Below are 26,296 nucleotides of genomic sequence, written 5' to 3'. Positions count from 1 at the left end.
GGTGCTGCCAGGGCAGGACCAAGACCTGACTCCACTGCACTCTTGAAGGTTTCAATTAATCATAAAGCCAATTCCATTTTGGGCTCCATCTGTCTTTATTCCTTCAGGGACTAATAATGCCACACCGTGTGTTTTCACACACTAGCTGAACTGAAATTAAGACAGATTTCAATATGAAGAACCTGAGAAGAAAATGCATTTTTTAAAAAGAAATCTCGGAGTCGTTACTGTTCTCAGCTTGGAAAAAACACCTTGTTAAGTAAAAGCAGCAGGATATTAATTTGGAAAACAACTAAGGTGAGTTCCTGCTCATTGCAATATATGCAAACAAACTAAAATCATATTTAGGGGCTTTTATGACAAAGTATGTATGGAAATATAACACAACCTGCTTCCAGAAGGAGAGGAGGAACATGCAGAGGAGCTCACACAGGCTCCCATGTGCAGCCTTGAGCAGAGGGATGCTGGCAGCAGCCACCCTGCTGCACCAGGCATGGACCAGCACCCAGAAACCCTCTCCAACCCTCCCTGTTGCAGTGACAAAAATAGATAAAACCCAAGAACCCTTGTGGTTCATTGTGTATGGCAGGTTTGAGCTGCTAAAGGCTTCAGGAAACCTCATTTACATGTCAGCACACTGTTGGCACCTGGGTTTTGTGTTCCTTCCTCTGCAATCCCCCCACGGGGCCTTTCCAGCCAGCCAGGCCTGCACGTCCCCTTCAATAAGGCAATTCCCATGTTGATCTGGGGGGTTATACAAAACAACAGCCCTAATTATTGATCTCAGCAGATGCAGCTAAGGATTAATGATCTGTCCCTTGGAACTGCCACTGCAGGGCTGTGCCCATTGTCCCCTGGCTGTCAGTCTGGCAGCACTGGCACGTCCCCTCCCTCCTCACCCACATGGAGGTGTTGTCCCACATGGTGACAGCTGAGGCTGGGATGCCCAAAGCCAGCTTCAGGATGATTAACAGAAGGGAACAGTTATGGTGAGCCCCAGGAGGGAATAACTGAGGGAGTCATGACCGTGGGGAGCAGCAGTGACAGGACGTTTAGCATGACCCACATTTTGCCTGGGCTCCAGCTAACACCACCTCACTGCAGGAAGAGCCCTTCCTCTCTCTCATCCCCTGTGTTCAAGGTATTCAGGAAAAAAGGAGAGACAGTCTGGAAAGGATGTTTGCAAGAAATTATATGATGTGCTCTGCGTTGAATTCATAAGAGACGTGAGACGTGAGAAGTGCAGAGCGCTGAGGGGCACAAGGATTGTGATGGAAGCCAAGATCCTTTGATGGCAGCCTTCTGGAACTGGCTGCAGTACCTTGGAAACTCATTAAATGCAGCAGAAAGGACAAGTGACGTACATCTATTGATGCTCTGAGCAGCAAATTAGTTTTCAAATCTATTCAGGGCTCCTGCAGTGGCACCGAGGGGCCGAGCCTCGGTGGGGAGCGGCTGGGGGAGCATTCCTCCAGCTCGTGTGGGGACCCAGCTGCCCTCAGGGAGGGGCTGCCACAGGCCCAGCCCCCCAGGGACATCAGGTGGCCACAGACAGCTGCCCTGAGCATCAGGGCTCAGAGGCTGCACAGCTGCCAGGGAGTCATCCCCTCCCAAAACATGCCAGGCTGCTCTGAGGGCCTCTGCTGGACATCTCCTTTCAAGCAAAAAAAAAAGACAATCTAAAACAAAGGGGCATCAAAACCCAGCTCAGACGAAGACACAGAATGTCAGCACCTGAGGGAAGAGCAAGTAGTTAACAGTGATGAGGAGTTTCTTCAGAAAGAGATAATTTCCAATAAGTTGTTGTTTTCTCTCATCATCCTGTGCAAACACCTGGAGAGCCTCAAAGAAGCTGAGGTTGGCAGCAGTCTGGTGGAAGGCCTGAGGAGCTGTCTGCATGGATGAATAATCACCTGTTTCAAGGAATCTTTAGGCACATGAATAGACAGATGAGAGAAAACTTATCAAAGCACTGTATTAAGAAAACAGGTAGGCTGGAAGATGCCAGCCTGGAAAAGAGGTTGATCCCTCTTCAGTGAGGACAGCCAAGAGCTGTTCTTGGATGCCATGGGAGCCTGCAGTTGCTGGTTTATGTTATTTTGCCTCCTGTGAAAGATCTGCTGCCCTCTCCTCAGCACAAGGAGAGGAGTGGGAGAGAAAATATGGCTAAATCCAGAAGAGAGGCTACAAGAGGTATGGGCAGCCCCCCAACATCCCTCTGACAGCCCAGTTCTGCCAGTTGGCAATGAAATCCAACAAAAGCCACCATCAGAAAGGGCTAGGAGGGTGCAGACAGCAGGACCTACAGAGGCAGAGATGGGATCTGCATCCTCCCATAGCCAAGAGCAAATGCAGGTGCCTCCTCTTGGTGAGTGCTCTACACCTATTGCTTGGAGGGGATGCAGAGAACATGCTGAGACCTGGGAAAGTCACAGCAGGTCAGGAAAATAATGTAGGTGGTTAGGGAGGAAAATCTCTGAAGCCTGTGAAGGCATTAGCAGAGTGTACAGGCTGTAGTAAAAAGGATAAACAGAAAACATAGGATCACAAAATCATTTAGGCTGGAAAAGACATCCAAGATCATCAAGGCCAACCATTAATCTCACACCACCGTGTTCACTGCTAAGCTGTGTCCCTAAGTGCCAAATCTGTGCAGCTTTTCAACCCTCCAGGGCTGCTCCAGTACTTCACAACCCTTTCAGTGAAAAAAATTTCCCTAATCTAAACCTCCCCTGGCAGAACCTGAGGCTGTTTTCTCATGTCCTACTGCTTGTTACTTGAGGGAAGAGACCGACCCCTGCCTGGCTCCACCCTCCTGCCAGGGAGTTGTAGAGAACAAGAAGGATGAATGAATAGTGGCTGAAGAGACAGAGGAATACATGTTGTGTCCAGCTACAGAACCATGTCTGCACTGGGAAACAGCAAGTTTGGGCTGTTTTTTTTGGCAGAAAGTGATTAGGTAACCAGCCTGAACATGTATTTTAAATGGAAACCACCACAATAACTCAAAGGCTTCAGCAGAGAGCATTTACTAAACACGATGAGACAGAAACAACATGTTTTATATAATGCATGAGCTGGCTGTGATGAGTCTTTGCCTCCCTGCTGAAGCTCTGCTGGAGCAGCTTCCTGGTGCTCCCCATGCCTGTCACAGCCCTGGGCAGCACTGGCTGTTCTGTTTGCAGGGCAGGACACATCCCACAGCTCTTAGAACACCAGCAGCTGTGGACTGAGGAGGCCCTGCAGGCTCTGGGAGCACCCACTGCTGTGTGAAGGACTCAGGAGGACAAGGCCACCTGCCTGAGCCCCGGGTAAAGGGGAGAAGCCAGTGGAGCCCAGTGCTGGGGGAGTGTGTGGGAGCTCACTGCCCACATGGGGTGTGAGGCCAAACACATATTTCATCCCCACTGCTTGACCTCCGTGTCCTCTCACAGCACCAGCCCAACCCAGAGAACTCACTCCAGAATTCCCCTGTTTTACAGAAAGGACAATGTCCTCAGCCTAAGCCCAGTCCCTCGGGCTGAGGCCAAGATGTCCATCCCACCTTGTCCCCTCTCCAGCAGCCACAGGCACCTGGGAAAACACGCCTGGCACAAGACAAGGACCTGACCCCACCCCTTGCCACTTCCAGCCATCAGCATTGCTCTGAACATTTCTCCCCAAAAACCCAGGAGCAAACCTTGGATTCTAGACCTTTCCCTCCTTGTCTTCCTGAGAGCACAAGGATGGCAGTTTACTCTTTAATTGTTAATTACACTTCCTTGTTAGATTTCAGAGGCTGAAAAATGTTTAGGGATTTATTCTTCTGTGTAATTAACCACAATGATGAAACACCCATTTATACTGCACTGCAGTTTTTTGTTAAGGTTATTCATAATGGGGAAAGGCTAAATAGGTTGAGTTCATTATCATTACAGAAAAAAAATTGAAGTGACCCAATCAAATTAATTTGAAATTAAGTGCAGTGAGGCTGATAACTTCACACAAGTCAGGAGTTTGAATAAAAATAGAGGAGACAATCTACAAAGCAAGAAATTATAAGCAGTCAAAGAGTGGAGCTGGAATTACTGCAACTGGGAGATGGCAAACACATATTGTGGGCAAACAGGGCCACTGAAAAAATCAGGGAAAGTGGATAAAGAGATGGGCAAATACTGCAGGATGTAAAAGGAAAAGCTGGAGGAGGAAGGGATGAAGATGGATTGGAAATAAATGGGTAGGGACAGTGCTTGTTAAGCTAACCAGATTTATTTCTCTGCACAGAAATTCTTATGTCCTTACAAGACAGCATTGAAGCAAGGTCTTTAATTTTACTTTTCCTGGGTTTATTGCTTGGGCCTCTGTGTTATTTAACATCAGTGAACACCAACCAGTTTCAGTGCACAGCTGGACCTAACTCAAACCCCTTAAATCTGGTGGAAGCTCTTTCCTCTTGACAGAGGCATCCTGGAGGGGCTGCTGCTTCTCCAACAGAGCAGGAAAGTCTTGTGCTCTGGGAAAATGGGCACCACCAGGGGACTGCTGGACAGAGCAAGGAGACAGCATTCCCACATCCCTCTTCCCTCAGAAAAAAACAATGGAAAAGCAGAACCAAACCCAGGTGGATCCCATGATGCTGAGCTCTGTTGGACACCCCAGCACAGCAGGAATCAGAGCCCATCACTCTAGGAGCTTCTCTGAGGTTTCTCTTGAGAAGCAAACACATGTTTTGTGCCTCTCTTGGCTTTACCAGAGTGGGGCAAGCTCTGAACGAGCCTCAGAGCTGGGTAATACAAATAATGGTGAATGGGGTATTCAGGATGCACATGGTAATCCTTTAAGGGGTTTAATCTCTGGGAAACAGCTAAGACAATCCATGGAAAACTCTTGTGTATGGCTAGAGGATCATGCTTCAATTCTCACCAGTGATGAGTTTACTCCCAAGCCTTTACCAAGCCCAGTGACATTATTTTAGCACTCAAGGCCAAAAGGGAACAGTGAGAGCCCAGCAGTGCTGGGCTTGTGGGCAGAGGCTGTGCTGGGACTGTCCTGTGCCCTTCTAGGACACATGGCAGATGTCAGCTTGGACCATCAGTGGGACATCCTTGTCCCTGGCCACCTCACGGGGTGGGCTTTTAAAGGTCTGGCCAAAATGCCATGAGTCCCTCACTGCAGCTGCACAAGTGGCTGCTCTCCCAGTTCCCCACTCTGGCCAGGCCAAAAATCTCACCTCTGAGCCTTCTGCCTTGTCCCCATGAAATACAAACTGCTTCCCTTTGCCTTGAAGGTCCTACAGCTTAACTTCTCTCCATCCTCACCTCCAACTCATCCCTAAGTACACAGGGAGCGTTTGGGATAAAGCTTCAAGAAGTCATTCAACATAAATTATTATTCCCCTTCTAAACGGATTACAAAAATCCTTTTATTACAAAATACTAAAATGTTCAAATTATTGGTGTGGAAAAACGTTTCCTGTAGGTAAAATTTTCAAAAATGGAGGTTTTAATCACACGCATAATCCTTTCTGGCTAACATTTCCACTCTTGTGAAACATGGAGATACAGATTGCACAGAGGCCTGGCTGTGCCACGAACAAAGGGAGATGCTGCCTGTAAATAGCTCAGAGGACATCAGAAGACATTTCTCTCATCAGCAATCTTTTTTAGCTTAATATAGCTCCTCTTTGCATAAAACATTGACATTTTTGTAATGTTTGGACCCAATGGTGCGAATGCTGATTGTCATGCGAAGATACTGGAGTGTACCTTCAAAATATGCAGGAACATTTTACAGACAGTAGTTTCACTTGCCTCCAAAATGCTGGATCTTAATATTTCATACTTATATATATTTAAATGTTAGTACCACAGGATAAATTCTAACATGCTTTTATGCTAATGCAATCACTGGAAATCCAGATAATGCTGTGTATTGGCATATACTGTTAGTGAATTATGGATACCTAAATGTACAACCCCACATGCCTAGCAATTATTTTTGTTAGTGCATTTAACTTTTATTTGCAATCAGAGCACTTGAGGATTGTTCAAATGAAGTTTACTTTTGCAAACTGCTGAATGGAAAAACATTTTGTTAAAGGCTTAAAAACAGTAAGAGTGTGATGAGGTTTTAGACTTGCAATAAGGGCAGTGCTCAGAGAACTCCACCAGATGGAACGATGTTTGATTTGGTCACAGACTCAGCAATTAAAACCCAAATGCCTGAAGTGAAGGACATATAAGAGAAACATGAGATGAAACCTTGATTTCCTCCCTGTCAAGTGAAGAAATCTGCCTCTCCTGTGGCAGAGGCTCCCAGAGGCAGATGGATGCCAGGAGGTCAGACCCTGGCAGCTGGACCTGGGACCCTATGTCCCGACCCTGTCCCAGTCATGCTGTGCTATGGCTGCTTTTCAAATCTGCTTTAAGCCAAATAAATAGGAGCAATAGTATCAGGAAGGGGAAATCCTGAGCTGGCCCTGTTGTGCCTTCTCCTCCTCCTGCCTTTGCTGATCCAAGTCTTGGCCAGCCCCCTGGCCTGTTGGCTCAGGATGCTGATCCCCTGGAAAACCCTTTTCTTCCAATGGGCTTCCAGCACAGCCAGAGTTCTGAGCCAGGTCCTGGCAGGACCATGTGCAGGCAGGACCTGGGTGCTGCAGCTGTTCCATCCCTTACCTGCTTGACTACCTGAGCAGAGTTAAGGACAGTGCAAATCTGGAGAAGATCTGGGTATTTCTGAGAGCTGAAAAGTTCTGGATGTGACCCAGGCATGTCTGGAATCACTCTGTGTCCAGTGGTTTCCTCCTGTGTTAAACACTTGTCTACAGACAAGGCCAAACTCCCTCTTCCAGACTGAACTGTGCCAGGAGTTACTGACCTCCCGTGCCAGGCTCTGGAGCTGCTATCATCATGCCCTGATTTCCCTCTGGGAATGTTTGCCTGGCTTGAAACCACTGGCCTGAGCCAGCCTGGCTGAAGAGACCTGGGAGGTGGCCACAGACCCATTTGGTGAGCAGCAGACCATTGCCTCTTCCCAGGCTCAGCATCCAGCACAGGATCTGACACCAGCCCCAGGCACACAAGCACAGAGCAGATCATGTCCCTGCAGCCCAGCGAGCTGTGACACCTCTGGGAATTTACTGGAAAGCCCTACCACCTCTCTAAGGCTCTTAGGAACAACCATGAGGGAAGGAAATAAAAAACAAGCCCTCAGAAAAACACAAAATGCTGTGTGAAGTACCTGAAATGCCCCCAACAGTTTAACTAGAGCATGGAGTAAGCTGAGAAAATGTATGAACAAACGAATTAAACAAGTGAGCACACAGCAGACAAGTTGGCATGTAGGTGTCTACTGAGAAAGCTTAAGCACAGCAAGGGGAGAAAAAGCAAACTCAAACCAAGGCATAATATCCCTCACATTTTGGAGTGGAGCTCTCAGACAATGTATCATCCAAACCACTCCAAATTACTATCTGCCAGAATGTCCTTCAAAGAAAAAAGGTCCACAAGTTTGCAAAGCAGCAGTTTAATGTTGTCATATCAGATGAGAGGCTCTCTCCAAAGATTTTTGCACTTGAGTGAGAAATACTACACAGAAGTGTGACTCTTGTGGCCACTGCTACACTGTCAGGTACCATGAAACAATGAATTTTTGTAGTCCTGACCATGTCATGGCAGGTACATCTGGAAAGAAGCTCTTTAGCAGCCCCTGTCATTTCACTAGTTACCTGCAAATGTTTCCAGACCCTCTGCATGATCTTCTCTGTATGCAGAAAGAGTCTATATAAAGAACCTGAGCAAACCACTCCAGTATTGTTTCAGAGACTAAGATATACCAAAATATGAAGAGCAGGTTTTTGTTTCTGAAGTATCTTCCTGTCATCCCTAAATCAGGCTCTGTTTCAGACTAGAAGCTGGATCCTTTCCTGGTATAAACCTGGGTACCTGCTCCTGTCCACAAGACCCATCACTCCACACATGCTGAGGGGCCAACTGCATTGCATATGAGATTGCCAAGTAAATGCAGGTCTGTGCACCATGTGTTAGACTAAGCCATAAATAATTTATGATGCTGGAGAAGGTGACTGTATTTTTAGGTGTAGAAATATGCAGATAAAACAGTCCTGACCTTCAATTTTCACTCTGCACTTCTGATCCTGAATTTGAGTCCATCCAATGTATTTCTAAAGCCTCTGCACCTCTGAATAACACATCCCCAGCAAAGCCCCAAAACCCATAAATCAAAAAGGAGGCACCAAGAAAACCAATGGAGCCCACAGGATACCTCCTGCAGCAAGCACTACACAGGATCCCCCAGCATGAGGCAGAGCAGGCTCCTTCCCCTGAACCTCAAACATCCTGCAGGTCAGTCTCCTCTGCATTCTGGCTGCTGACCCTTGTTCCTGACCCCACATCTAATCAACACACCTTTGATGCCAGAGGCACGTGTCCATGGGGCCCAAATCTCTCTCTAAAGACCACGGGAACTGCTCAAATCAGCACCTTGCCATCCTGAAGCAGCCCAGGAACAAGAATGAGGAAGGACAAAGGTGCTCACTGGGGTGCTTGTAACTCTGTCACATCTTCCCCCAGAGAGAGCTGTCAATGGGACCGAAGGAGAATTATTTCCCCCTTGGACTTTGTAGAAACAGGGAGCCCGGGGAAACCAAGAAACAATCATGGATTTGACACCACATTACTTCTGGATATGTCCAATGAGCAAGATAAGGACACACTGAGGAGAAGGGGAAATGGGTGTTGCAAGGGCAAGGAAGGGGACAAGACAGTTTTGTGGTGTGTCACAACACAGCTTTTGGTCTCTGCTATCAGAAATAAACCAAGGGAGGTGGAGAGAGGCACAGAGCCCAGCTGAGGGCAGGTCTCACCTGGACAGGGCAGCTCCCAGGACAAAGGCAGCGTGTTCCTTCAGCAAGGCCTCGCTGCTGTTCAGGCCCTCGATCACCAGCCGGAGCCCACCCATGGACAGGAAATCCTTGGCATTGTCCACCTGGGAGAGAGCAGCTTCCATCAGCACAAAGCCCCAGCCCCTGGAGAACACCTCCCTTCACACCCACAGCATCCCTTCCCTCCTGCTCTGACCAGCAGGGAGTTTTACAAGGAATTAAAAATTCCGAGGGAATGGCTGTGGCTGAGCTCAGCACAGCCCTGCCCACGAGCAGCGATGTCACAGCTGCCCAGGCACAGTGTCCTCGTGGGAGGACATTGTCACACTCAGAAGGCATCGCTGGAAACTCAAATACTTTGATTATAGCAATCAAAACTGCTCTTGACACGTATTTTGGCAATTCAGGTGGTGTCAAAAACTCGATATATCTGCTGATGTCAAAAAACTCCAGCTCTTTGCTCTCCCCTGAGCAGGCCTTTACTGGAGACCCAGGGAATTGCATGTTTTGCAGATGAAGTTAATTAATTGATGCTGTGGTTGTAGCACCAGGAGTCAGGGATGTTTAGGAGCCTGTCAGCATCAACAGGGTGCAAAGGGGGCATGGGAGCAAGGAGCATGGGCAGTTCTGGGAGTTCTTCATGAGTTCCATCAACAACTTCCCATGGACAAGGAAGGAAAAAGCCAGTCCCTGCTTGGAGGGGTCAGCCAGGAGCTTCCCCAGGGAGCAGCCTCACAATGACTTTTCTAAGCAAACAATAATGGATTAACTGCCAGTAGGGAAAAGTTTGCACATTAGTGGGAATTCATCAGCCTCTGGCTCTAAGTGGATCTGGGGCTAGCCAGGCACAGTCCCAGCGGGCATCTGCTTTTGGAGAGGAGATCAGAAAAGGCTCTGAGTGCTCATAGACAAAATTTAGAGAAACAGCACAAACTACTTCAAGTACAAAATCCAGTCCAAAGTCAAATCGATGCATTTTGGTATTCAATGATTTTTTTTTTTTCAGTTTAAAAGAGGATCTGATGAATGCTCAGAACTGCCTGCACAGAAAAATCAGTTTCTGCCTGCACAGAAAAATCAGGTTTAGAAATTCGACATATCTCTCTGAAAGACAGGGAGACAACAGCAATCGTTGGCAGATGGAAACAGAATATAAAAATGAGTTATCAGCAGGGCAAGCCGACCCCCTGATGGGGTGGGACAGGACCACAAGCCATGCAGGGCATGTGGGACACTCTTCTAGTCAATGACTTCATGCTCAGTGTTATATTTATCTCAACCATGCACCTTCATCAAAATTGGCCCTAAGTCAGATATTTCAGGTACCCAGGAGAAGGAAGAAGCTTTGTGTCCTACAGGTCTGTCGTTACCAACCAAAGCAGGACCTGGGGAGCTCCAGCTCATCTCTGCTCCCCAGTGGGACAATACCCACCTGTCCCTCTGCAAAGCTGCTCTCTGCAGGTCTGCTGGGGCTGATTCAGGATTTGCAACAGCTTTTGTATCCTTTCAGATGCTGTTCTTTTAACTGTCCCTATAAACCAGGCCTGCCAGAGCTCTCACTTTTCTGCAGACCCATCTTTATCTACAAAGAAATCTATGCAGCAACCCAATTTCAGCAGCCAGTGGGTCCTTTTATTACTCAGCCTCTGTAAAAACTGGTTTAGTGCTGGAATCAGACATTGACTTCTGCGTGAGAGGGAATGTATGGACAGGCAGGAATTTGCATCCAGCAGCTGGTGTGGTAAAACCAGCCCCCTCTGCTGTAACCTCAGCAGTACCAGAGTCCTTTGTGCTGCCCCAGTGTCAGTGAGACGCCACAATGGCAGAATGTAAATTGTGCTGTTGTGCTGTAAAGCTTATTCTGAAGATGTGTTTATCTTTTTTAACCAGAGTCTGTTTGTTGTGAGAGCTCCAGTCCTAAAACTAACAAAATCCTCAAACTTAACAACTTGAAGGTATTAACCTCTCTGGGGAGCAGTGGATGCTGCAAGGCAGCAGCTCCTACCTCACTTCAGTCCACTGAAATCGGCACAGAAGTAAAACCAAAGATCAAAAGAGCTCTTGAGTAAAGTACACAGGCAAAGCAGGCGAGGGGAGGGATGGGAGAAGAGCAAATATGACAGCAGTTATTCAGGGAGCAGGTTTGAATTGGAGGAGAAAGAAAATAGGGAGGGAAGGTGAGAGAGAAAATGTTAGAAAACAAGAGCGAGGGAAAGCAGCATGTCAACTGCATACGATGGAGAGGAAATTAGCAGAGAGGGATGGTATATCATGTCAGAGCAGAGGAGAGGGGAAGATAAGCAGAGTAAATAATTGAGAGAAAGAGCCTGCAATGCCTGAGAATGGGTCTTGGCTCCACACACTGCTGTGCAAGCACCGTGAATGCTGTTTATGAGTTACGCTCTGCCCTCTTCACATTTGCATTTGGGTTTTATGCATTACAGATAACCCAGCAAGCCAAACCCTCCTACTCCTTCTCCAAGATGGGCTCCCGAACATGCCAAGCTGAATCGTGGCTGTGGAGAAGCAAACCAGAGCTGGCAACCAAAAGCTGAGCAAAGGCAGAGCCCTTGGGCTGATTCTTCAAAGGCAGGAGAGAGCATCTCCCTGGGCTGGGCACCAGCCATGGCTCCCACGGCGCGCTCCGAGGCACGAGCTGCCCTGCACCCACTGCTCCAGGGTGACCATGGCACAGAGCAGGGAGCAGCCTTTGCTTGCACGCCCTCCAGGGCATGGCATTTTCCACTCCACAGGGCATCCCGTGCCCTGGAGACAGCAGCAGGATGGCCGGGAGATGAACAGTTCTGAAAAGCCACGGCACAGCACGGTACTGCTCTGATGGAGGCTGGGGAAGGTGGGACCTGCAAAGTGGCCCTACACCTGTCCTGGGCCACCCACACCTGGGCTGTGACTTGCTGCAGAGGAGTCCTGACAGTTCAGCCCTTCCAGGGTTATGCAGCACAAGCGTCCTTTGGCTGCTGTTCAGTAATTACATTAAGCCACTGCTGCTAAAGTCAGTCCCAAGCAGAGATAATGCTCTGGACGCATTCGACTGACTGGAAGAAGAAAGAGGAGGAAAAGCCATGCTGGCTTAGAGACAAGTCATATTTCTTATCAGCTTCCTGCCTGACGAGAAGGTGCTGCCCAGCCATCTGCCCCGACAGCGCGGGCACAGAGCAGCGCTGTGATCGGCGCACAAAGGAGCCCCTGTGCTCCTGCCAGCCTCCTGCCATTCCCCCTCTCTGACCCCTTTGATGCTGCATGTGCTTCCCTTTGATGCTCCAGTCCCTGCTCCTCTGCCATTCTGAAATTGTTTGCCCCATCCTGTGCTGCAGGGATTTTCTGCTGGAATAGTCCAGACTGCTATGCTGGAATCCAAGGCATCCCAGGGCATTTGGGGGTTGCTTTTTAGCACAATGGCCTGATGCTCTGGCACCCTTAATCAGGCAAGATTAGCCCTGAGTACAAATATGAAGCTCTTTGGGTGCCCATTGTTCACAGTTATTCTCTGAGTCACACAGATGCCATCAGTGACACAAAAGCAGGGAGAACAAACAGCAAGGAAGCCTCTGCATGCCCACAATGACAATTCAGAGTGGAAATTCAAGACAAAGAGCCCTGGAAATAACACTTGTATCAGCTGGCACATGGACTCTCTCTCTCATAGCAGCAACACTTCAGCTACCTGCCCCCAAATACCACATTTGGTTCAACAGGTGCTGTTCCAGTGAAAGGGCTTGCACTGGCACTTCCCAAGAGTTGTCCCATTCACCCTCTGAAATGACAAAGTGCCACTGGAAACTCTCCCAGTGCACTCCAGACTCTCCCAGTCACTGGGGAGGGAGAAGTCAAGTCCTTTCCCACATGGCAGAGCAGAGGCTGGATGCCCAGACACCCTCCCAGGGGTGGCACCAAGGCAGGCACCAAGCCCAGGGGAGCAGAATTCTGTGCCTGCAGCTGCATCCAAGGGGAGGTAGGAATGTGTGAGCTGAAAGCAGAGCAAGAGAGATCAGAGAGAGGGGGGGAAAGTGTGAGCACAAACCCGAGGAAGCGAGATGCCAGGAAATATGTTCACCCTCACACAGAGCTAATTAGCACAGCGAGGCTCTGCTTGCCACTGCTTACTCACACCAAGACAAAATAGGGGATTTTGGGTGGCTGTCGCCTTCCCTGGTACAAAGACGTTCTCTGTGAACTGATATAAGGGCACCTACCATCAACCACGGCAGCTTTCCATGGAAGCAGAGAGAAAATAATTCTTTTCTGAGCAACCACCACCCTACTTACCCAAAAATGGCAGCTAAAACCCCATTTTGTAACATTAAGGAGATAAAAGAGGAAAAAGAGAGGATAAGAACACCAGCCTGAGAACAGACAACAAATCAGGCAACCACCAGGATACTGCTGGCTCCTGGCACAAGCAATGATTAATTCCAACCTGGATATAAAATAAGCCTGCACTAGTCCTCTGCTGTCTGTTATTGTCCCAGGATTATGGTAATTAAGCAATTTGTATTACCTGATACTGATAAGAAAAATAAAGCCCCATTTATGACACCGTATCCCCTGGATTTTACACGGTAGTTACTGAGGCATTCTTGTTACCTGGTGAACATAATATTCGAGATCATAAAGCGCCGCGACTTTCTCATCCAGCGTGGAGGCAGAGCTGTTGAATTTGCTGATTAATTTAACCATAATTTCATAATCTGTTTCTATCTTCATGTTCAGCTTTTCAAACTCCTCCTTCAGCTGCTCTATGGGCCGGAACTTCTTCCTCACCTCTTCCTCTCGGGCCTTGGAAACAGAAGGAGGAAACCAGATGTGAAGACAGGAGATGAAGAGAGACAAGACAGACACAGAAAGGAGTGCCAGCCCCAAAATTCACAAAGGGGACCTGGCTGTCTGTGCCAATGGATTTATTGCTGTACATCAGAGGTGCAGGGGCAGGGTCCTTCTGAGAAGCCCAGGAACCCAGTGAGCTGTGAGATACACACAATATGAGTGAACAGTAGGGCTTTGTGCACCACTTCTACATCTCTAGACTATTTGTGCACCATTTCTACATCCCATTTCCATCCAGCTCAACATCAAGCCCACAGGCAGCAGTACTGCTGTCCTCTGCTTGCCTGCAAGTGGATCTTCTCAAAACCTGGCTGCAAAAAGCCCTGAGGCACCTCCCTGATCTTACAGCTAAACATCTCTGGAACTGGACATGAGGCTGCAGAGCTCCAGAGGTTCCATCCAGCCCTAAGTGCCCAGTGACTCCAAGGGAGTCCAAGGGAGTCTCCACTCTCAGACATAGACAAAGATGCTTTTGCCATTCCAAGCATTGAGCAAATTCCAGGAAGAGTCTATCTCCTAGGGAGAGGTGTGGGGACAGAAGCTGTCAGAAAGGGAGGCAGGAGGAGCAGTGATAAGGTGGGGGCAGCTGACATGCTGTGCCATGGGGCTTGGCCAGCAGACAGCCTGTCCTGAACTCATCTCCCTCATAGTAACAGCACCCCAAAGGCTGCCCTGAACAAAGAGAGCTGACACAAAACATGTGGTGAGGAGGAAAGGATCTGTCAGAGATCTCAGAGAGCCCCAGAGGTGCAGGAACATCAGCACTGGTGGCACTGGGGACAGAGTCTGCTCCTGCAGGGGACAGAAGCAGCAGAGAGGCCATGCTGGAGCTGGGCTGCCCCAAGGACAGGAGAAAGGCAGAAAGCCCCTTTTGGAAGGGATTTGTCACACATGCCAAGATGTGTTTGTATGCAGAGTGAGCCTCAGCTGGAGGGTTTGCTGGTGTCCTGCTCCCCATGAGGGATCAGAGAGGGCAGGAGGAAAACCAAGTGAGCAATGGAGGTGAAAGCTGTGTCAATGGAATGTGGTACCAGAGGTACCACACCCAACCCACCCCTCCCCGAGCTGCCTCTGCCAGAGCACAGAGAGGCTCAGTGTAACTCCATTTCCTCTGACACAGAGCCTTCGGGGATGGATTTGCTCTCTGCAGGAGTGACTGCAAATGGAATACTTTAGGTCCATTAGATGTAGCTGCTTTTAGCCCAGTTGCTGGGACAAAAGCTATTCTAACAGAGGGTTTTAAAATATGGCTTATTTTCACCTAATAGAGTATCACTAATTTTTGCATTTCAATGATCCTCATTTCCAGCAGCCTTTTTCAGCAGCCCTGCAATCAATCAGCAATGCTGCTATGGAAATAATCTCCAGCAAATGAAATCATGCCGTGCTGCCACATAAGGGAAGAAAAAGCCTTTCTGTGACACCAGAACTTTAGAGCCTTGACTCCTCTTTCAGTTTTTGCTTGAGTGAGCCAACACCAAGGCAGCAGGAGGAGCGAGGGTTAAACAAATGCTACTGAGGGGGAGAAGGGAAAGAGGCTCTGATGCACCTGATGAGTCACACATCATCCCACCTATTTACTTCGGGTTGTGGGTTGTTTTGTAACTAAATGGACAACTTGGAGCTTGTGTAAGGAAACTTCAGCCCCTGCTTCACCATGGCCACTTGGGTTTTGCTATCTAGGGCAAAGGCTGGAAACCTAAAGCAAGGAGAGTAAAGGGAAATACCCTCCATAAATACCGTCAGCTGCAATCCAGTTCCCTTTGGGGTCTGCAGACATTTTTGTGAATTGAGCTGCAGTGAAACAGATAAATTACATTGTTCAGAGCAGCTGCAGCTGACCCTGGATCCCTGGAACTGTTGAAGGCCAGCTTGAACAGGGCTTGGAGCAACCCGAGATAGGGGAAGGTGTCCCTGCCCATGGCATGGGTGGGACTGGATCAGCTTTAAGGTCCTATCCAACCCAAACCATTCACAGAATCTTAGAGTCATACAGAAAAGTCAGGGAACAATATCACTAACAGGTTAATAAAGGTATTTTAGGTCCATACTCACCACAAAATTAGTTTGCACACAGTTTTCCAAGCAATCATTTTAACCATTATATTTCAGCAGAGTGTAACAGGGTGTTTTCACATCCCTGCAATGTGCATTGCTTTAGAAACGGGAAACTCACCTTCCTTTCTGCCTTCTCACTTTCCTTCATTTTAGCCAAGGCCTTTTTGAGCTCCTCAGATGTGAATGAATTTGCATTGAGATCAACCTTGCCCAGCCTTGCAGAAGAAACAAAACAAACCAGAACATGTTATCAGTGAAAAATTGCCTCTAATCTATTTTCACTGTGATGTTGTAGCAATGGCTAAGGGCAGGAGGAAAAAAATGAAAAAACCCACCATACTCAAGAAAAGATTGGTCTGAGTGCTGGATTCTGTGTGGGGCTGGCAGACAACTCTCCCTGACAATCAGAGGCTCTGCTGACCCAAAATCTCAAGCCCTACCACAATAAAAACAGCTGATGAACTGAGATATCAGAATTTCAAGTTGCAATAGAGGAACCACGCCTGTGCCACTAAATCATTGCAGAGGGCATGAAAGACTCACCTTGGAGATTTCAGCTTATGAACATAGTACATGTGGTGGTTTGACAGGAAATGTGTTTTTTGGGATGCTGTGTTTTTGGCCAATGGATATTCAGACTTTAATATTGGCATTTAACCTGGCCATTGGGACTTGGACATGCCTCTGAGAACACGGGGTTAAAAGCAGAGCTCTCCCCTGGGAGGGTTCTCTTGGGTTTCCGGTGGGAAAGAGTTCGGGTCTCTCCCCCGGCCCAGCTGCTGGCTGGGCAGGGGGAGGGGAAAGCCATGTGGCCGGGAGAGGTAGGCCTGAGCCCCGGGGTGGAAGGGTGGAAGAGAGAAAGAGAGAGACCGGGAGCCATCGGGCAGCCCCCCCTGAGAGACACACAGAGAGAGAGAGAGAGAGAGAGAGAGAGAGAGCCGCTGCCTGGGACTGTAACCTTGAAGCTTGATAAACATGGGCCTGTGCCGGCAGCACGGCTGGGACGGAGAAGAGGGGGGGGTTCAGCCGGCCACTTGTAGGAGCTTTTAACCCCTTTTTTGGAGAATGAGAACTTTACAGAACATTGACCTTTCCTAGAAGATAGAGTGGAAGATGAGGAAGGAAATGGGCCAGTGTGAGAGAGGTCTGGGCGAGTGAGAGATAGTAGAAGAATAGAGAAGAATCCTAGTGGGAAGAGATGATGGAGTAGCTTTTGCTGGACTCTTTTTGTATAGCCATGGACAGAACCATGTTCCTTGTGATACAGAGACTGCATTCTAGGGGGAGGCAATGGCCTCAGAACCAAGAGGGTTCAGTGTTGGTGCCCCTCGGCCCCAGGGGGTGAAAATATGGGGGGGACAGGTGTCCCAAAGGAGAGATTGTGGGGACAGGTGTCCCAAAGGAGAGATGGACAGACCCATGTTCCTTGTGATACAGAGACTGCTCAGTGTTGATGCCCCTCGGCCCCAGGGGGTGAAAAAATATGGGGGGGACAGGTGTCCCAAAGGAGAGATTGTGGGGACAGGTGTCCCAAAGGAGAGACTGTGCCTTTTTTGGATCGGGACAGAGCATCCTTAAAAGACAACCCTAGAAGCAGTTCTGGTCCGTGTTCAGTGGTGAGAGCACTGGACATGAAAGGAAGAAGTCACGATGGCAGATGTTCTCCAGGCAGTGCCACGAGTGACACAGAAACACACGAGGCTTCAGCTGTGTTTCCAGGGGAAGCCCATGGCACAAGAAGGACTCCTCTCCTCTTGATGAACTGAGGATTGATTGTCTAAAAGGTGGTGCTGGACCGAGAGTTGGTGATTTGAGGAACCAAATGTATTGTGTTGGAAATTTGGTGGGGAGAGGAAGAAATGCACTTGTGAAGTTTTCATTTTCCCTGTGTGTGTGTTCCTTTTTATCTGTAGTTGTAGAGTAGTTAATAAAGTTCTGGTTCTTTTTCCCTAAGTAGGAGCCTGCTTTGCTTATTCCTGGTCACATCTCACAGCAGAAACCAGGGAGAAGGTATCTTCATGGGGGCACTGGCATTGTGCCAGTGTCAAACCATGACAGTACACAAAGTCACTGAAGACCTCAGAGCACCTTTGCAGTTTGGGAAGGAGCTACAGGGGAGTGGGAGAGGATTCTTTGTCAGGAACTCTAGTGACAGCACAAGGGGGAATGGGATCAAACTGCAAGAGTTGGAAGAAATTTGATGATGGCAAGAAGTTCTTTACTCTCAGCATGCTGGTCCCTGACACAGGGACCACGGCAGAGGGGCAGTGGATGCCCCATCCCCAGGAACATCCGAGGCCAGGAGAGACAGGGGCCGCAGCAACCTGGTGTGCTGGGAGGTTGCTCGGCTTGCAACCAGATCATCTTGCGGGTCCCTTCCAAGCCAAACCATGCAAGGATTTGATCATTCTGCCATCCCCATCTCCCACTGCGCAGCGACCCTGAACTTTCTGTGACATCACAGCTCCCAGAGGGCTCCAGGTGGAACGTCCAGGACCTGGAAACGAGCAGAGCAGACACTCCACCGGCTGCCAAGGGTCAGTTGCTGCTCGCTGTGTGCTCTGCCCCTCAGCGCTGAGCTGCTGCTGCTGCCTGGGCTTTTCCTGCCGCATGCTCTGGAGCGCCAATCCCAGCAGGATGAGTGCTGATGTGCCACTGGAGGTACGGTGCCATTCCAGGCAGGGGGCACGCAGCTTGGGCAGACTGCAGCCATGTGGGAATGGATGGTGTGGGACAGGAAACCCACTGGGAGATTGTGCTGCCCCTTGCAGACTGCCAGAGACACTGTGGAGGACATGAAAGTGGACCTGGGCCTGGATGAGGAAGAGATGATGGAGGTGGACTCCTCCTCTCCTTCCATCTCCTCCCCTGTTGAAGACATGGAAGTAGAGGAAGAGGAGAACATCGAGGAGATGGAAGTAGAGGAGGAGGATGACATCGAGGAGATGGAAGTAGAGGAGGAGGATGACATCGAGGAGATGGAAGTAGAGGAGGAGGATGACATCGAGGAGATGGAAGTAGAGGAGGAGGATGACATCGAGGAGATGGAAGTAGAGGAGGAGGACAACATCGAAGAGATGGAGGTTGAGGAGGAGGACAACATCGAAGAGATGGAAGTTGACGAGAAGGATGAGGAGGAGCCCATGGTCCTTGGCTGAAGATGGAGCCCCACAAGTAAGACAGGCAGATGCTTCCCACGCCCTGCCCACAGACACTGGGGCTCCCCTGACTCCAGGCTGGGGCTGGGCTGGATGGCCCCGCTCAGGGACACGGTGCCCGCAGGGGGCCTGCATTGTGGTGGCACAAGCACCAGCCCCGGCCTGCCCTGCGTTTGCCTGGGGCCACGCCAGCCCTGCCAGCCCCGTCCCCGCCCCTGCGGCCCAGCTCCCAGCCCTGCTGGGCCCAGTGCTGGCAGCTGAGTCCAGCTCTGCTGCTTCCTTTCTTCCAGGACTGATGCAGATGATGGCACACATGCCACGCCTTTGTAAGTATGTTGGAAAGTTTGGAAGTTTCTTGTAAATACGTTCAGTTCATTCGAAGTTCTCTGTAAATACGTTTTGAAGATTGTTATTCCATTGGATCCCATGTAAATATGTTCTGTACATTGTTGTTGTTGTTGTTGCAAAAAAGATTGTTACAAAGAAACCTGTTCTATAAATCCTAGATTTGCCGATCTTCGGCAAATAAATACTGTTTCTTTTAAAACCTGACTTCCCTTGCCATTCCTTTGCGCACAGACAGCCTTTGCACACTTGTGGGTTCCACTTGTTCCGGCTTCCCGGGGCTGCAGGTCCCTGGGGGTCCTGGCACGGCCACCCTGGTGCTGGGAGTCCCTGTGCACAGGGGCTCCCACTGACACCACTCCTGGCACTGGGCACTGCTGCTCTTCCTGGCCTGGGGCACAGCGGTGTCCCCAAGAGCTCAGCTGTCTCCAGCTCTCACACAGGGGGCTCTCACAGCACTGGCCCCTGCAGCCACGCCACCAAAGCAGGCAGCAAACCTTCAGCCACCCTTCCTGCTGGAGCCACAGGCACTCCCGGGCCCAGAGCCCGCAGCAGGCCACAGGCTTGCAAAATCCACCTGCACGCTCTGAAGGCCACCACAGCCTTGGCAACTGGGGCACCTGGATCTGGGCTGCTGCAGGGGCTGATCTTTAAAGCTTGCAGCCTCCAAAGGCTCCAGCCTCTGCTTCCCAGCCTGCTCTGCACTTCCCTGAGCCAGGATTGTTCCAGAGACAAAAGCCAAGCCAGGGCATCCTCACCCTGCCCGCATTCCTGCTGCTGGCAGTGGCCACTGGCCCCTGGGCCCCACTGGGGTGACAGCTGCAGGGACAGGGCAGCCTCTGCTGGGCAGGGGGCACGGGGCTTTGGGCCCTGGGCCTGCTGCTGCTGCTGCTGCTGCTGCTGCTGGGGGCCATGGGCCCAACAGGGCCCCCAGCTCAGTCCCTGCCCGGGCAGCTGCCCCCAAAGCCCCTCACTCCTCGAGCATCCCCATCACAGCTGGCAGGGGGAAATCCCACACGCTTCAGGAAACAAATTCCCCATAGGAGCTAAACCAAGACTTCCAAGGGGAAAGTCAGCACCAGCTGATGTTTACAGCACCTTTACAAAGCTGCGTGCAGGGCAGGTGAGATCTCCAGGGCCTCTGGCAGTGCCTGCTCTGCAGGTGAGCCTGTGGGGCTGCTCCCAGTGGGACACAGCACTGGGAGCAGGCCAGCCCTCCCCCCCTCACAGCTGATCCCAAGGAGCAGGCTCACAAAGCAGTTTCAGACCACTTGCTGCAGATATTTCAAAGGACTAAATGTCATTCAAAGAAGCCACCTTGCCCATTTAGTTTTGGTGTCGTGGCATGAGAAGCCATGAAGGTGCCTCTGAATGTGCACTCAGGGCACTTCCACTGCCATCGCAAAGGGAACACGAAGGACAGGCTTCTGCTTTCAGCACTGTTGAGCTCCTCATCCAGCAAGGAAATCTCAGGAAGAGGCAGGAACAGAGTGCAGCAGAGAACCTGGCCTCTACTAAAAGGCACGAATCCCACAGGCCACCCATCCCAATGCCTTGCACGTCTCTACTTTTTCCTCCTTCTCTCATCCCTCATGCCACTTTCCCCAAAACCTACCATTGCACAAATGGCCGAGGCATGCACCATTAGGGCATCCTTACACCATGATGCCAGCCTAGCTAAGGCTACATTAGTTTCTGCAGAAGCTCAAATCATCTTGGACGTTGCAGTACAAGATGTCATCGCTGCAGTACAGGAAAAAGGTGTTGAGATTGCAGCAGATAAAGTCCAAAAGACAGCCCCGTGGAAGTACCTCGGCCTAAAAACCGCAGAGAGAACCATCACACCCCAAACACTGCAAATCAAGGACAACCCAAAGACTCTGCCAGAACTCCACAGGCTCTGTGGAAGCAGTTTTGATGTCGTGGCATGAGAAGCCATGAAGTGCTCTGAAAGTGTACTCAGGGCACTTCCACTGCCATCCCAAAGGGAACAAACAGACTGGCCTCTGCTGTCAGCACTGCTGACCTCCTCACCCAGCAATGAAATCGCAGGAAGAGGCAGGAATTGAGTGCACCGGGGAACCTGGCCTCTACTAAAAGGCATGAATCCCACAGCCCACCCAGCCCAAAGCCTTGTACCTTTATATATATATATATTATATATATATATTTATATCTCTGTACCTTTTCCTTCTTCTGTCTTCTTTTATGTCACTTTTCCCATTTTCTCTGTCTGGGAGTTTGGCTTCTCTCTCTCCTGTCTGTAGGTTCAGCCGCACGTGTGATCCTGCAGGAACAGCCTGACCTGCAAGCAAAAGTCATGTTATTTCAGAGCACTGGACTGCTCCAGCTTGGGGAGGAACTTGGAGCTGAAGACACATGCCCCTCCTTGGGAGCATCTCCTCCCCATCCCACACAGTGAGGAGTGGGGTATCCACCACTGACCTGCCTCCCATCCAGCAGCATCCCTAAAGTGCTTCTTTTCCCTCCCAGAAATGCCACCCTGAACCACCAAAGGTGTCCCTGTGCTGCCAGGCTGGCTCTGATCCACAGTGGAGGTGGAACCTTGAGCCCAGCAGATACTGGTTCCTTCCTCCCTTCTGGCCCAGGTCCTAGCAGAGCACAAAAACTCCACACCAGGAGTCGATTTGGAGGCTACATGGAGAAAAGGGAATTGTTGCTGATTGGGGCAGACAGAATAAAATGCAGCTGCCAAAGGGAAATCAAAGCATCCCGCAGAGTACAACCAGGTACGCTGCACATCAAGGCTGTGCTGGTGTGGAAATACTGAATTAAAAGGAATTTATGATCACTACTATCTGCCCACAAAAATACACAGAATACATTAAGCTTTAGTTTTAAATGCAGAAAAGATAGGAAATTCAGAGTGGTTTTCACCAGTTCACCACAAACACATCTCAATGGCCAGCCCAGCACTGGGTGAAGGGGAGGAAATATTTTGTTGCTACCTCTTGATGGCATTTCTTCTTCTCCTAATGCAGGAATTCTGCCTGCCCAGGACAGCAAGGCTGCAGGTGAACAGCCACAGAGCTGCTCACAGGTGGACAGACAGACCAAAGCTGCCGACCCTCCTCCCTCCTGAGGAGGATTCCTTATTCAGCCTTTCTTTTCCCTCTTTTACCTAAAAAGATACCTGGGATAGCATAACAGCTTGCAGGAGACAGGGAGCATCTCCTACCAAAGGGAAGTGAAGGCAAGGGTAATTACTTTGTAGAATAAATACATGTACTCACAGATAAAAACTCTGGTCTTGGGAACGACAGGATCAATCCCTCCCTGTTCAAGACCAAAGAGACATTTCCCTGATCAAAGGGCCTCGTGCTTCCTGTGTAAGACTGGGATGCTTGTCACAATTCATATAGAAACATTTCAAAGCCTGTAGTCATCCAATAGGTATAAATGCATTTAGAAAATGCAGGAAAATCCATCTTGGAGGATTTCCTATTAAAACAAGGTTTGCATTTCTGGTAGACTCTCTTTCTCTCCATCAGTCCTGTCCGTTGGAAGTTGCATTGGTTGGATATGTGAGAGGACAGGTGTGATTATCTCCCCATTTTAGGGGAGGATAGGCTACATGTGCCTCCTCCACAACTGGAATGCTTTCCATGGACAGATCCCAACTTCCTCCTGCTCCTTAAATTTGTGATACTCAGGACTTTTAATCTCTGTCTATCTATGGGAGCATCCTCCCACGCTGAGAAGTTGGGCTCTGCAGGAATTTGGTGCCATCACCAATCTGTGCCCCTTGCTGGTGGTGGAGTGCTGGTCAGAAAGGAGTTTGTAGGATCTCCATGAAAAGGGCAACATCACATCTCCTGTCCCTGGCTCGGGCAACACCAGGACAGGGCTCTACCAGCAAGGAAAACACAGCCAGTGCTAACCTGCTCTAGTGGGAGACATCCCTCCCACAGCAGGGAGGTGGAACAAGGTGAGCTTTAAGGTCCCTTCCAGGCCAGGCTCTGTAGGATGAAATGCCATCGCGTGCTGAATGGGAGGCGGGAGGACGATCCCCTCCTCCACAGACACCGCCAGGGCCCGGCTGGCTGCCTCCCCCCAAAGCCCAAAGCTTTCCTGGCCGTGCCACCAGCGCTGGGCAGGCCAGGTCACAGCCCCAGCAATGGCTGTGGCAGCTCTGGGCTGTCACACAGCCGGGAAGGGCCCCTGACAGAGAGCACAGCACAGCTCCAGCTGCATCCAGCCACAGCAGCCTGCCAGGGGAGAGGAAGGAGGTGGATGGAATCCCATTGAGGGAATCACCCAAAGGGAAAGCACAGGAACAGGCTTCAGAAGGGTGGGGGGCTGGGAGGTCCAGCCCTCCTGTTTCTATTCTCAATGTGAGAAATGCTACTCACTTCCAAAAATGTAAAAGGTTTATTAAAACCTTATCAAAAACACAACAGCAGGCTGAATAGAGAAAATATTAAAGCACCGAAAGCAGAGGATTTCCCCACCATGTGCTCACCCACACCATGGAGGTTTCACCTTTTAACCCTTTAGCCCCCCCAAAGTTCTGTCCATCGACTCCTCCTTCCCTGCCCAGGGGTGGAGATCCCTTCCTGACACCTTGAGTGGGGCTCAGGTGCTGCCACAGGAACGAGTGACCCTCCCAAATGTCCCAAACCCAGGGCACCCCTGATAACAACACAAGGGGGTAAAACACAACTATAAAACTTCTCTTAACATTTCCCTTTTAATTGTGAGAGTCAACCATGGCATTACTCAACTGTCTCATCAGCAAGCAGGAAATGAAACCAAACCCAGACCTGGTGCTCATGAGCTGCACCCCCAGCACAGCCAAATCCCTGAGGCTGCATCAGCCAAGGCACAAACCCTTCCTGCTCCTGCTTTGCACACTAAATGGGATTTAACCAGGAGCATCCGAACCCCAGAGCAAAACTCGCAGCCCTGATGTGTTTAAGCAGCTCTTGGTCCTCCAGAGATTCCCCCTCCCCACCCAGCACAGCAGCCCAGGTTCATGGCACAGTAGGACAAACGCGCTGCTTTAATAAATAAACCATGAAAAACATACCTGTTTTCAACAAAAAGATTGACACTGACACTTAAAAATGTTACAGCTGTTCAAGGAAGGTCTTCTGTCTTATTTAGTTTGGGGTATTTTGAAGTCAAAAGTGTGTTTGAGGTTGGGTTGGCTTGAATAATGTGATTAAAATTGCTGATTTAGACGAGTAAGCTGGAAATCCTGAATTTTAATCATGTTTCAGTATGTAGCTTCTAGACATTTCCCTTAAAAATAGTTGATTCTCTTTGATTCCTATAATTTGATACTATTCAACAACTGGGAGCACACACTGGAGCAATACATGTGTAAGCAATTACACAGCTTCACATGCTGCTAAAACAGAACCATTCTGTTAATAGCTTTTCCCCGAGAGAAATTAATTTTTTACTTATTGTTTGCATTAAGTTGCATTTGGGAAATGAAACTCAATTAAAAAATACAAAACCACGTTTTCATTTAAGCCATTTTGTAACATTTTTTCTCCTTGACACCTCAGACAAATAAAATATGTGTATCCACAGGTAGGCACTGCATAGATGTGTTACTGAATCGTCCCTCTTCCCGAGAGCTGCAAATCCTACAGCTGCCAGACTTCATCCCTTGCTCCTCATAAAGGGAAAGAAGAGTTTCCATTCTAGTTAATTTCCCAGCTCTAAATCAACTACCCAGTGAGTGGAAATAGCTGTGAAATCCCCTCCACAAACCTGCCAGAAGGGTTCCAGCTGTGGAGGGGGACACAGCAAACTCCTGCTCCCACAATTGGTTTGGAACCCTTACCAATTAAAAAATATCTCACTCTTGGGATTTTTTTAACCACAACTAAAATAAATTAAAATCAATTAAAAATAAGATCACAGAATCACAGAATGGCTTGGGTGGAAAGGAACCTTAAAGCTAATCCAGTGCCACCCCCTGCCATGGCAGGGACACCTTACACTATCCCAGGCTGCTCCAAGCCCCATCCAGCCTGGCCTTGGGCACTGCCAGGGAGCAGCCACAGCTGCTCTGGGCACCCTGTGCCAGGGCCTGCCCACACTCCCAGGGAAAAATTCCTCCCTAATATCCAATCTGAACCTGCTCCCAGTTTGAATAGGTGTTATTGCATTGCCTTGGGATGATGGATCAGGAGAAAGCCCCAGGGTGTAAGCAGAGCTCCCAGTGCCTCTGCTGGGGATGTGCCACCCACCTGCCCCTCAGTCACTCATCTGCCTCGCAGCCAAAAAGACAGTGTCCAACAGGTAAAGTACTCCCAGAGGATAAAACCCTTGTCACTGCACAAATGACAAGGTCTTTATTGGGAATAAATGTCAAAGCAGAGCAACAGCATTTATTTTCCAAGCAGGAGACACTGATCCTGTGGCGACACTGCAGGGATGGTGTTATTCCTGTTCCTGATTTAATCCCTTTATCAGCTGCAGAAGCACCAGGACAGGCTTTGGTCTCCCACGCCAGCTCTGACTGACACTGCTGTCCCCACAAGCTGTCCCCACCCCTGGGTGCTGCCTCTGCAGCCCAAAGCACCCGGGGGTCCCTCTGAGCATTGGCACTCCTTCATTTGGATGCGCTCTGCCCATAAAGATGCTTAAAGAGACGCCGAGGAAGACTTTAATTTATAGCCCCATTCTTTTAATCTTGGTCAGCCAGATTTTTTCAGACATCTGTTTATATCTCCTTATAATATATTGGCTGGAGCAGCAGCACCAGGCAGCAGCTCCCTCGCAGGGGCTCTGCTGACATTTATAAACCAAAGCGATTTCTCTCGTGTGCTTTATGTTATCAGCTAAACCTGTCCACTTAAATTATTGCCTTGTAACGAAATCACAACTATCTGTTACTCTGCTCTGTGCACGTTTCCCAGGCTCTATACCAATATCAAGCTTTGCAGAGGCTAAAAACAAGATGATAAATTAATAAACAAATGAAAAACAGGACATGCTTCCACCAGGCTCACAACTGAGGGAGGATCAG

At 49.4% G+C, this 26,296-nt stretch overlaps 1 protein-coding gene across 3 annotated transcripts in view; it reads right to left on the bottom strand.

The window, feature by feature from the left end:
- The window catches only part of SIL1 (SIL1 nucleotide exchange factor), a 95,393-nt gene that overhangs the window by 23,391 nt on the left and 45,706 nt on the right, over positions 1 to 26,296 (bottom strand). For all 3 annotated transcript variants that reach the window (XM_066560065.1, XM_066560064.1, XM_066560067.1), the window contains exons 4-7: positions 21,472 to 21,592; positions 15,903 to 15,999; positions 13,487 to 13,678; positions 8,864 to 8,985 (exon numbers count right to left, since the gene is read on the bottom strand). In XM_066560065.1, coding sequence (XP_066416162.1) covers positions 8,864 to 8,985; positions 13,487 to 13,678; positions 15,903 to 15,999; positions 21,472 to 21,592 — 532 coding nt within the window. The remainder of the gene's footprint in view (positions 1 to 8,863; positions 8,986 to 13,486; positions 13,679 to 15,902; positions 16,000 to 21,471; positions 21,593 to 26,296) is intronic.

The sequence above is a fragment of the Molothrus aeneus genome, chromosome 15 (assembly GCF_037042795.1).
Source record: "Molothrus aeneus isolate 106 chromosome 15, BPBGC_Maene_1.0, whole genome shotgun sequence".
Lineage (NCBI taxonomy): Eukaryota > Metazoa > Chordata > Aves > Passeriformes > Icteridae > Molothrus > Molothrus aeneus.
Note: the sequence above shows the minus strand (reverse complement) of the source record. Positions and strands in the feature narration are given on the sequence as shown.